The sequence below is a fragment of the Anolis sagrei genome, chromosome 11 (assembly GCF_037176765.1).
Source record: "Anolis sagrei isolate rAnoSag1 chromosome 11, rAnoSag1.mat, whole genome shotgun sequence".
Taxonomy (NCBI): Eukaryota; Metazoa; Chordata; class Lepidosauria; order Squamata; family Dactyloidae; genus Anolis; species Anolis sagrei.
Window position 1 is genome coordinate 22347440 of NC_090031.1, and position 13045 is coordinate 22360484.

Sequence of the window (13045 nt, forward strand, 5' to 3'; positions counted from 1 at the left end):
TGAACGGCTCTCACAGTCAGGAAGTTCTTCCTAATGTTCAGATGGAATCTCCTCTCTTGTAGTTTGAAGCCGTTGTTCCGCGTCCTAGTCTCCAAGGAAGCAGAAAACAAGCTTGCTCCCTCCTCCTCCCTGTGGCTTCCTCTCACATATTTATACATGGCTATCATATCTCCTCTCAGCCTTCTCTTCTTCAGGCTAAACATGCCCAGTTCCCTAAGCCACTCCTCATAGGGCTTGTTCTCCAGACCCTTGATCATTTTAGTCGCCCTCCTCTGGACACATTCCAGCTTGTCAATATCTCTCTTGAATTGTGGTGCCCAGAATTGGACACAATATTCCAGGTGTGGTCTAACCAAAGCAGAATAGAGGGGTAGCATTGCTTCTAGACACTATGCTCCTCTTGATGCAGGCCAAAATCCCATTGGCTTTTTTTGCCGCCACATCACATTGTTGGCTCATGTTTAACTTGTTGTCCACGAGGACTCCAAGATCTTTTTCACACGTACTGCTCTCGAGCCAGGCGTCAAAGACCATCACAGACAGTATTTTCTGTTGGTCATGGGAGTTCTGTGTGGGAAGTTTGGCCTAATTCTATCGTTGGTGAGCTTCAGAATGCTCTTTGGTAGTAGGTGAACTATAAATCCCAGCAACTACAACTCCCAAATGTCAAGGTCTATTTTCCCCAAACTCCACCAGTGTTCACATTTGGGCATATTGAATATTGGTGCCAAGTTTGATCCAGATCCATCATTGTTTGAGTCCACAGTGATCTCTGGATGTAGGCGAACTACAACTCCCAAACTCAAGGTCAATGCCCACCAAACCCTTCCAGTGTTTTCTGTTGGTCATGGGTGCCAAGTTTGGTTCAAGTCCATTGTTGGTGTAGTTCAGAATGCTCTTTGAATGTAGGTGAACTATAAATCCCAGCAACTACAACTCCCAAATGTCAAGGTCTATTTTCCCCAAACTCCAACAGTGTTCACATTTGGGCATATTGAGTATCTGTGCCAAGTTTGGTCCTGATCCATCATTGTTTGAGTCCACAGTGATCTCTGGATGTAGGCGAACTACAACTCTAAAACCCAAGGTCAATGCCCACAAAACCCTTCCAGTGTTTTCTGTTGGTCATGGGAGAACTGTGTGCCAAGTTTGGTTCAAGTCCATTGTTGGTGTAGTTCAGAATGCTCTTTGAATATAGGTGAACTATAAATCCCAGCAACTACAACTCCCAAATGTCAAGGTCTATTTTCCCCAAACTCCACCAGTGTTCACATTTGGGCATATTGAGTATCCGTGCCAAGCTTGGTCCTGATCCATCATTGTTTGAGTCCACAGTGATCTCTGGATGTAGGCAAACTACAACTCTAAAACCCAAGGTCAATGCTCACCAAACCCAGTGTTTTCTGTTGGTCATGGGAGTTCTGTGTGCCAAGTTTGGTTCAAGTCCATTGTTGGTGTACTTCAGAGTGCTCTTTGAATGTAGGTGAACTATAAATCCCAGCAACTACAACTCCCAAATGACAAAATCAATCCTCCCATCCCAACCCCACCAGTATTCAAATTTGGGCATATTGGGTATTTGTGCCAAATTTGGTCCAGTGAATGAGAATACATCCAGCATATCAGATATTTACATAATGATTCATAACAGTAGCAAAATTACAATTATTAAGTAGCAATGAAAATAATGTTATGGTTGGGGGTCACCACAACATGAGGAACTGTATTAAGGGGTCGCGGCATTACGAACGTTGAGAACCACTGCTATAAACGAATGCACCCCTTGAATACCAACCCAGCTTGCATGCCAGTTCTTAAATGTATTTAGTATTGCCTCACTTATCGCGGAGGATCCATTCCAGGACCACCCACAATAGGTGAAAATCCGTGAAGTAAGGAAGTCATATTAATTTTAATATTATCTATATAAATAAAAATGTAATGTTCGTTTGTGGGATTAACATAACTCAAAAACTACTAGACGAATTGACACTAGATTTGGACACAATATACCTATCAGGCCAACGAGTGGCCGTCACTCATAAAAACACTGAAAATCCTGCAAATCTTGGGGGTAGAGAAGCGGACAAATTTATTTATTTATTTATTATTTAAAAGATTTGTATACCGGCCTTCTCACCTCTTTTGGGGGACTCAGACCAGTTTCCAACCATAACATCACATACAATCAATAAAACATCATAATACATATTACAGTAAAACATTAAAACAGCAATTACAATCAATAACTATAATGGTCAGTCGTCACACTAAAATCGTTGCTCATCATCCTCCATCCATATCTCAGGGTGTTGGCTCACTCATCGAAAGCCTGTCTCCATAACTAAGTCTTCACCTGTTTCCTAAATGTCAGGATAGACGGGGCCGTTCTGATCTCCAGTGGGAGAGAGTTCCAGAGTGGAGGGGCCACCACCGAGAAGGCCCTGTCCCTCGTCCCCACCAGACGCGCTTGCGAAGCTGGTGGGACCGAGAGCAGGGCCTCTCCAGACGATCTTAATAATCATAAAAATGTCAGCGTGCTGGAAGAAGCAAAGACCACCAGCATTGAAGCGATGCTCCTCTGCCATCAGCTCCGCTGAACCGGCCACGTTGTCCGGATGCCCGACCACCGTTTCCCAAAGCAGTTGCTCAACTCAGAACTCAAGAATGGAAAACAGAATATTGGTGGACAGGAAAAGAGATTGAAAGATGGGCTCAAAGCCAACCTTAAAAACTCTAGCATACACACTGAGAACAGGGAAGCCCTGGCCCTTGAGCGCTCCAGCTGGAGGTCAGCTGTGACCAGCAGTGCTGCAGAATTTGAAGACGCACGAATAGAGGGCAAAAGAGGGAAACATGCCAAGAGGAAGGTGCATCAAGCCAACCATGAGCAGAACTGCCTTCCACCTGGAAACCAGTGCCCTCACTGCGGGAGATGATGCAGATCAAGAATAGGGCTCCACAGTCACCTACGGACCAACAGCCAGGACACTGATCCTGGAAGACTATCCTACTCGAACAAGGGATCGCCTAAGTAAGTAAGTAAGACAACCTTATGAATTTTGAACAATTAAAAAATGGGCTTTTTCAAATAACCCAAGTAACGCTGGGGACCCAAGCTAGTTGTATAATAAAAATTGATCCCGTCACAATTTCGCTGTTGTTTTGCACTTTTTGCTCATTGCATTGAGTTTCCTTGATGGAGTGCATTCTACCACTCACCAGCAAGGAAACATAACAATATTTCTTTTGTATTGTCGAAGGCTTTCATGGCCGGAATCACTGGGTTGTTGTATATTTTTCCGGGCTATATGGCCATGTTCAAGAGGCATATTCTCCTGATGTTTTGCCTGCATCTATGGCAAGTATCCTCAGAGGTAGTGAGGTCTGTTGGAAGTAGGAAAAATGGGTTTATATATCTGTGGAATGACCAGGGTGGGGCAAAGGACTTCTGAGAACACAGAAGTGCTGGGCCACTCTCACAACCACCATGTCAGACTACACAGAGAAGCCACTGAAATCCACAAGCATGTGGATAATTTCAACAGAAAGGAAGAAACCATGAAAATGAACAAAATCTGGATACCAAAAATTACAACAGCAAAACAACAGAGGGGAAACAAACAGGCACATAAAATCACTCTCAACAAAAGATTCCCCCAGGCACTTCCAAGCCATTGAATGCTAATCAAGGTGATCAGCTGAAACATTTACACCTAGTCCCAGCAGACAAAAGTCCTTTGTCTCACCCTGGTCATTCCACAGATATATAAACCCATTTTTCCTACTTCCAACAGACCTCACTACCTCTGAGGATGCTTGCCATAGATGCAGGCGAAACGTCAGGTGAAAAATTGCCTCCAGAACATGGCCATATAGCCCGGAAAAACCTACAACAACCCAATATTTCTTTTCCTCTGCACTGTGAGGATGCATCACTGTAAAATGCCCCTTCTCAACGTGAGATACGTGTCACTGAAATACAATTTTTCTTCATTCCAGGCTAGCAACGTTATACAAGTCACCGAGTCAGAAGGAATCGACGGTGCCGTTTTCCGTTACCGTAAGCATAATTATTGGCACAAGAGGGCAGATTGGGTCAGGGTTCTCCTACCTCAAAGGCCAAGACACCATTTTGGAAGGGTTCAAAATCAGCCAATGGTGGGAATATGCATTTTGGTTCAGTTCTGGTATCACACCATTTGGGTATCCTTGCAGTTTGGAACAGAAGAGGGAAATCTCCAGCCTTATTTGTCCTCTCAGGTTGTGCATTATCCACTCCTGCTCTGGGATATGGAATTTGGGACATAAAAAAGGGATTTCTAGTTTCACCATCTCCTCTCCCTTCCTACATAGAAAAAGTAAATGAGTGGGGCATCCTCAGGCCTTTCGATAGTAAGCCGAAGCCTCACCTCGCTTTCCTCACACTGGGGAATATCTGAGTTTATCCCCCTTGCCCACAATGCACACAGCATTTGGTTATCTCTCCGCAAACTATGATTTACAGCTGCTTGTCTGCGTTCGTTTTCCATCTGCTCCTCTCTCCAGTTTGTACAGTTCAGCCGCCTCCAGGGGCCAGAGCTTCAGCTGCCTGTCAATTCAGGCATTGCACTAAACCACAGGCAGCACAAACCATGTGTCTTACAACCCTGCCTTCTTATACCGGCTTCCATACTAAAAACAAACCATGTTTAGCCTGTGATTCGCTCACTGTGGTTTGACATCATGGCTGAATTGAATTGGGGGAAAACTTTATCAGAGTTGAGATGTGAAGTAGATTTCATATTCATCTTCTATATAAATAAAAATGTAATGTTCGTTTGTGGGATTAACAGAACTCTAAAACCACTGGATGAATTGACACCAAATTTGGCAGCAAAACACATTCTAATATGATCTATGTCTTTCAAACAAAAAAAACCCCATAAAAAACGAAGGGAAAATAACTTAAAACTCCTCAAAAAGAAAAATGCCTTCCAGAGTATGCGCAAAATCCCCTCTCCTCATTGCGCGAGAAGAATGAAGCACCAACTGTTGTGAGGGAAGAGAAGTCTTGCCATTGAGTCCTTTTTCTTTTGGGGAGGGGAGGGATTGAGGAAAGAGGGAAGGAAGGAGAAGGCCTGGCTCAATGGAGGAGTGGGGGCTTGGTGAGGCAAGCCCCGGCAGCAGCTGGAGCCACCGCAGCAGCTCCATGAGGCCCACGTGGCTACCAGGCAACTCTTCCTCCAAGACCAAAGGATTGCAAGGCAAGCCTGGCTGCAGGAGTGGCTGGACACCCCCCCCCCCCCCCCGGGTTGGGTAAAGGGAGGATGTGAACCATGGGAAGGCCAGCCAGCAACTCTCCCACTTGGGCTCCACATCCCCCCTTTCAGCCCCCCCCCCCAAAAAAAACCCCTTACAAACTGTCCCAGAGTAAGGAGGGGAAAGAAAGGAAAAGGAGAGAAGAAAGGAAGAAAAGGATTGGCGAAGAAAAGAGAAAATTATGAATGGAAGGAAAGGTAGAAGGAAAGAAAGAGGAAGGAATGGAAAGGAGGCTGGGATGGGAGAGGAAAGGAAGGGAGTAGGCAGGAAAGAAAGAAAGAAAGAAAGAAAGAAAGAAAGAAGGAAGGAAGGAAGGAAGGAAGGAAGGAAGGAAGGAAGGAAACTGAGTTGGGAGACACCAGGTGGGCCATCCAGGCCAATCCCATTCTGTGAAGAAGCAGGAGAAATCACATTCAAATCACCCCCAACAGATGGCCACCCAGCCTCTGTTTCAAAAGAACATTTTGGAGTGTTTTGGCCATCATGAATATAACTGAAAAGCCTTGCAGCTTCAGTGGCTGCTTCTCATTTTCCCTACCACCTTGCACCTTAACAGCCTGGCTTCTACTAGCAAGCAGGAAACCTTTGGTGGGAGGAGTTCCCTAGCCCAGATTGCTTCATGTCTGCAAATCCTGTTTTCTGAGGGCCACAGCAACACGTGGCCAAGTACACCTAGTCTACATAAATAAAAATATAATGTTTGTTTGTGAGATTAACATAACTCAAAAACCACTGGACAAATTGACACCAAATTTGGACACAATACACCTACTACCCCAAGGAGTGATCATCACTCAAAAAATGGATTTTGTCATTTGGGATTTGTAGTTGCTGGGATTTACAGTTCACCTACAATCAAAAAGCATTCTGAATCCCACCAATGATGGAATTGAACCAAACTTTGCACATAGGACTCCCACAACCAAAAGAAAATTCTGGACGGGTTTGGTGGGCATTGACCTTCAGTTTAGGAGTTGTAGTTCACCTACATCCAGAGAGCACTGTGGACTCAAACAATGATAGATCTGGACCAAACTTGGCACAAATACTCAATATGCCCAAATGTGAACACTGGTGGAGTTTGGGGAAAATAGTCCTTGACATTTGAGAGTTGTAGTTGCTGGGATTTATAGTTCACCAACAATCAAACGGCATTCTGAAACCCACCAACAATAGAATTGGGCCAAACCTCCCACACAGAACCCCCATGACCAACAAAAGATACTGTATTTTCTGGTGGTCTTCGGCAACCTTTCTGACACCCCCTCATGAACCCCCCAGGGTTCCAACTCCCTTCACCAGGGCAAGAAAACATAATGAAAGCCCTCCTGACAAAGAGCCATGCAGCCATAGATATAGATATATATGATTCACACAGACATGTATATGACAGATATAATATCATAGATTTGAAAGAACAATAATATGTTGCATATTCCAGAGTAGGCAAACCAGACAATCTCCACATCAACACTGACAAAGAAATAACCAGAAATACTGTTTACCCACACGGAGAAAGACATTACATATATTAGAAACCAACACTTTCTCGTTACTTTATTTTCCAGATCACCAGACTAGGCCACAGCAACGCGTGGCAGGGGACAGCTAGTATTAATAAAAATGTAATGTTTGTTTGTGGGACACACATAACTCAAAAACCACTTGACAATTTGACACCAAATTTGGACACAAGACACCTCTCAGGCCAATGAGTGACCATCGCTCATAAAACACTGAAAAACAAAGCAGAAGGGATTAAAAAAGCTAAAAAAGCAAAAAGATGATACAATGCATGCGCAAAAACGACTCCCCCAGCAAACAAAACATACAATAGCATATCCACACTCTCTTCTGGACTACAACTCCCAGCATCCCCTTTAGGAGAGGAGGGGGATCCAAATGCACTGCTTTCAAGATGCAAGGTTTCTTCACCTTGGATTTCTTTGAGAACATCCAAATCCCTACATATTTCCAATTTCCTATTCCTGGACTGCAACTCCCAGCAATCCTCCAGATAGATTAAATAGAAATAGGAGGTAGATAGATAGACTACAACTGTATTAAGGGGTCACGGCATTAGGAAGGTTGAGAAATACTGCCTTGACCAGTGGTTCTCAACCTGGGGGTCGGGACCCCTGAAGGGGTCGCGAGGGGTTGTCAGAGGGGTCACCAAAGACCATCACAGACAGTATTTTCTGTTGGTCATGGGAGTTCTGTGTGGGAAGTTTGGCCTAATTCTATTGTTGGTTGGCTTCAGAATGCTCTTTGGTAGTAGGTGAACTATAAATCCCAGCAACTACAACTCCCAAATGTCAAGGTCTATTTTCCCCAAACTCCACCAGTGTTCACATTTGGGCATATTGAATATTGGTGCCAAGTTTAATCCAGATCCATCATTGTTTGAGTCCACAGTGATCTCTGGATGTAGGCGAACTACAACTCTAAAACCCAAGGTCAATGCCCACCAAACCCTTCCAGTGTTTTCTGTTGGTCATGGGAGTTCTGTGTGCCAAGTTTGATTCAAGTCCATTGTTGGTGTAGTTGAGAATGCTCTTTGAATGTAGGTGAACTATAAATCCCAGCAACTACAACTCCCAAATGACAAAATCAATCCTCCCATCCCAACCCCACCAGTATTCAAATTTGGGCATATTGGGTATTTGTGCCAAATTTGGTCCAGTGAATGAGAATACATCCAGCATATCAGATATTTACATAACAATTCATAACAGGAGCAAAATTACAATTATTAAGTAGCAATGAAAATAATGTTATGGTTGGGGGTCACCACAACATGAGGAACTGTATTAAGGGGTCGCGGCATTACGAACGTTGAGAACCACTGGCCTAGACAGTTAAACTACCTTCCTTTTTTCGAGGGACAGACAATAGACAGAAGACCGAGGGTTAAAAGGAGAGCTATTTCCCTCTTCTATTTTAGCTTCTGAAGGCTTAAGCCCACGGACAGGGCACATGTTAAAAAGTAATGCCTGACTGCTGCCACAGTGTCTCTTCAGAGCATATCGAAACATGTTGCTGAAGCCAAGCATGTACAGCAAAGGCATTCCAGCTGTTATATAAGAAGTGGTGTGAAAAACAAACCCCGCACAAGACAAGAATACCAATGGCACTCGGCTTAACACACCAACAGCAGAACAATCAACTCTTCCCACCATAGAGAGGTAAAGAGGCAGAAACTCCCCACGGTGCCCAATTCTCTTGAACTCCTCCTTCACTCTCCAAGTAATATAGTCCATCTACTGCCCCTTTTAATATTTAGATAAGCACACAGGCATATTTTAACGGCACTATCCTATGGACTATCTACAGACGTCACATGCAACTCCTAGAACGATTCCATCAGTGTTGCCTCTGAAAAATCCTGCAAATCTCTTAGGAAGACAAGCAGACATATGTCAGCGTGTTGGAAGAAGCAAAGACCACCAGCATTGAAGCGACGGTCCTCCACCATCAACTCCGCTGGACCGGCCATGTTGTCTGGATGCCCGACTACCATCTCCTGCCGTTTCACCTGCATCTGTGGCAAGCATCCTCAGAGTTTGTGAAGAGATCTCATGGTGCCCGATTCTCTTGAACTCCTCCTTCACTCTCGAAGCAATATAGTCCATCTACTGTCCCCTTTAATATTTAGATAAGCACACAGGCATATTTTAACGGCACTATCCTATGGACTATCTACAGACGTCACATGCAACTCCTAGAACGATTCCATCAGCGTTGCCTCCGAAAAATCCTGCAAATCTATTGGGAAGACAAGTGGACAAATGTCAGCATGCTGGAAGAAGCAAAGACCACCAGCATTGAAGCGACGGTCCTCCACCATCAACTCCGCTGGACTGACCATGTTGTCTGGATGCCCGACTACCATCTCCTGCCGTTTCACCTGCATCTGTGGCAAGCATCCTCAGAGTTTGTGAAGAGATCTCATGGTGCCCAATTCTCTTGAACTCCTCCTTCACTCTCGAAGCAATATATACTGTCCCCTCTAATATTTAGATAAGCACACAGGCATATTTTAACGGCACTATCCTATGGACTATCTACAGACGTCACATGCAACTCCTAGAATGATTCCATCAGCATTGCCTCCGAAAAATCCTGCAAATCTCTTGGGAAGACAAGCAGACAAATGTCAGCATGCTGGAAGAAGCAAAGACCACCAGCATTGAAGTGATGGTCCTCCACCATCAACTCCGCTGGACCGGCCATGTTGTCCAGATGCCTGACCACTCCTGCCGTTTCACCTGCATCTATGACAAGCATCCTCAGAGTTTGTGAAGAGATCTCATGGTGCCCAATTCTCTTGAACTCCTCCTTCACTCTCGAAGCAATATAGTCCATCTACTGTCCCCTTTAATATTTAGATAAGCACACAGGCATATTTTAACGGCACTATCCCATGGACTATCTACAGACGTCACATGCAACTCCTAGAGCAATTCCATCAGCATTGCCTCCGAAAAATCCTGCAAATCTCTTGGGAAGACAAGCGGACAAATGTCAGCGTGCTGGAAGAAGCAAAGACCACCAGCACTGAAGCGATGGTCCTCCACCATCAACTGGACCGGCCATGTCCGACCACCATCTCCTGCCATTTCACCTGTATCTATGGCAAGCATCCACAGAGTTTGTGAAAAGATCTCACGGGCCATCCAGTCCAACCCCATTCTGCCAAGAAGCAGGACAATGGCATTCAAAGCACCCCCAACAGATGACCATCCAACCTCTGTTTCAAAGCCTCCAAAGAAGGAGCCTCCACCACACTCCGGGGCAGAAGGTTCCACTGCTGAACAACTCTCACAGTTAGGAAGTTTTTCCTAATGTTCAGGTGGAATCTCCTTTCCTGTAGTTTGAAGCCATTTCTCCTCGTCCTAGTCTCCAGAGCAGCAAAAAACAAGCTTGCTCCTTCCTCTCTGTGACTTCCTTCCACATATTTATATTTACTTATTATTTATTTACTTTATTTATATACCACTTTTCTCAACCCTCAGGTGACTCAAAGCGGTGAACAACATCAATACAAAACATCACGAGACAAGTATAGGGCAATTAAAAATAATTGTAACATAAATCATTAAACATCAGTATAACAGTCATTAGCGCCTCAACAGTAAAATCAGAATCCAGTCTCATCATCCATTATCCCGTATTCCTATGTTCAATTACACTGTTTAATCAAATGCTTGTTCGAACAGCCAGGTCTTCACTTTCCTCCAAAACGCCAGCAGGGAGGGGGCCGATCTGATATCTGCAGGCAGGGTGTTCCACAGCCGAGGGTCCACCACTGAGAAGGCCCTGTCTCTCGTCCCCGCCAAGCGCGTCTGTGATGCAGGCAGAATAGCGAGCAGGGCCTCCCCAGATGATCTTAGTGTCCTAGCCGGTTCATAGGAGGAGATGCATTCAGAGAGGTAAGTAGGGCCAGAACCATTTAGGGCTTTATAGGCTAACGCCAGCACTTTGAATTGTGCCCAGTAGCAAACAGGCAACCAGTGGAGGTGGCGCAACAGAGGAGTAGTATACTCCCTGAGTGCCGCTCCTGTTAGCAACCTGGCTACCAAACGCTGGACCATTTGAAGCTTCCGAGCAGTCTTTAAAGGCAACCCCACGTTAAGAGCGTTGCAGTGGTCTATACGGGATGTAACCAGAGCGTGGACTACCGTGGCCAAGCCAGACTTCCCAAGGTACGGGTGCAGCTGGCACACAAGTTTTAATTGTGCGAATGCTCCCCTGGTCACCGCTGAAACCTGGAGTTCCAGGCTCAGCGACGAGTCCAAGATCACACCCAAGCTGCGAACCTGCGTCTTGAGGGGGAGTGTGACCCCGTCCAACACAGGCTGTAACCCTATGCCCTGTTTGGCCTTGCGACTGACCAGGAGTACCTCTGTCTTCTCTGGATTCAGTTTCAATTTGTTCACCCTCATCCAGAACGTTACAACGGCCAAGCACCGGTTCAGGACCTGAACAGCCTCCTTAGTATACATGGCTATCATGTCTCCTCTCAGCCTTCTCTTCTGAAGGCTAAACATGCCCAGCTCTTTAAGCCGCTCCTCATAGGGCTTGTTCTCCAGAGCCTTGATCCTTTGAGTCACCCTCCTCTAGACACATTCCAGCTAAGAGTCAACATCTCCCTTCAATTCATTCTAGGCAAAGGATACATTCTTGTGGCTTGTCAACCAACAAAAGAGAGGCAGTTTCCAGGAAAAGACCTAAAAGCTTGCAGTTCTCACAAGTCTGTTCACATCTATATGGCTGATGAAGCGGACAGGAAGTTGTGCGCTGAATCATACACATACTACGTCGTGCAGCTTGAGCAGGTTAAAGAGCAACTTCCTAAATGGAACAAATGTAAGAACCACTGATAGCGTGAAGGCTATCTACTCTACTGGCAAGGAGCTTAAGGTCCCACAAGTGAATCTGTAAATATTGCAAGGAATGGGTCATGAATATATTGTTAATTGCCCACAACTGAGTTTTTTAAAACCCTACGTTTTGTCACTACATACGGTAGTATTTGTGGATCTAGTTCATTAATTGTGGAAGAGTATCCTCAAGGAATGATGCCACCCATGACTTGAAAAAGGCTAATAACACAGATTTCATTTGTGTTACGGAAACCTTGTTCTTGTAAATAGTGCAACTCTATTAATTTGCTATAAAGAAATTTTATTTGTTTATTTATTTGTCGTGTCAGAACAACCAGTCAAATTATACAGGGTTAGTCAAAATGCATAGGCCAATAAGCCATTCAATTGAATGGCTTATTGGCCTATGCATTTTGACTAACCCTGTATTACATTTCTAACAGAACAAAGCAAACAAGCAGATTACAAAATTTGTGAGTATGAGAGTTGATTAAATGTCCTTTGACCAGTATCTGGCCACTTGGAGTGCTTCTGGTGTTGCTGCAAGAAGGTCCTCCCTTGTGCATGTGGCAGGGCTCAGGGTGCATTGCAGCAGGTGGTCAGTGGTTTGCTCTTCTCCACACTCGCATGTCGAGGATTCCACTTCGTAGCCCCATTTCTGAAGGTTGGCTCTGCATCTCGTGGTGCCAGAGCGCAGTCTGTTCAGTGCCTTCCAGGCCGCCCAGTCCTCTGTGTGCCCAGGAGGGAGTCTCTCATTTGGTATCAGCCATTGGTTGAGGTTCTGGGTTTGAGCCTGCCACTTCTGGACTCTTGCTTGCTGAGGTGTTCCAGTGAGTGTCTCTGTAGATCTTAGAAAACTATTTCTAGATTTAAGTCGTTGACGTGCTGGCTGATACCCAAACAGGGAATGAGTTGGAGATGTCTCTGCCTTGGTCCTTTCACTATTGGCTGCTACTTCCTGGCGGATGTCAGGTGGTGCAATACTGGCTAGACAGTGTAATTTTTCCAGTGGTGTAGGGCGCAAAAAAATTACACTGTCTAGCCGGTATTGCACCACCTGACATCCGCCGGGAAGTAGCAGCCAACCTAAGGAAGAGATAACATTGGTCTCTGTGTGTATGTATTTGGTTCTTTTTATCACGTTTGACTACTGGTGCTAATTCACACTGCTGCTAATAAGTTACTCTGCTGTGCATTTATGAGGAAAATCTTTTGCTAATAAGAGAGAGAGAGGTTGACTGGCCCAATGTCAGTTCAGTTGGGAATTAAACCTGGATCTCCCAAGTCAGATCACAATCCAATGCTCCAACCACTGCTGTTGCTGCTCTTGTTGTGAAGACCCAAATGAAACCGGCCAC

At 45.0% G+C, this 13045-nt stretch overlaps 1 protein-coding gene across 6 annotated transcripts in view; it reads left to right on the forward strand.

Moving 5' to 3' along the window:
* RAD51C (RAD51 paralog C) overlaps positions 1-13045 on the forward strand; it is a 74785-nt gene that overhangs the window by 49682 nt on the left and 12058 nt on the right. For 4 of the 6 annotated variants that reach the window (XR_009630261.2, XM_060757045.2, XM_060757044.2 and 1 more), the window contains one exon: positions 4003-4063. The exons of the other annotated variants lie outside the window; for them this stretch is intronic. Coding sequence is in view for 3 of the 4 variants with exons in the window: in XM_060757045.2 (XP_060613028.2) it covers positions 4003-4063 (61 nt within the window). In the remaining variant the exon portion in view is untranslated. The remainder of the gene's footprint in view (positions 1-4002; positions 4064-13045) is intronic. 6 annotated transcript variants of the gene reach the window in all.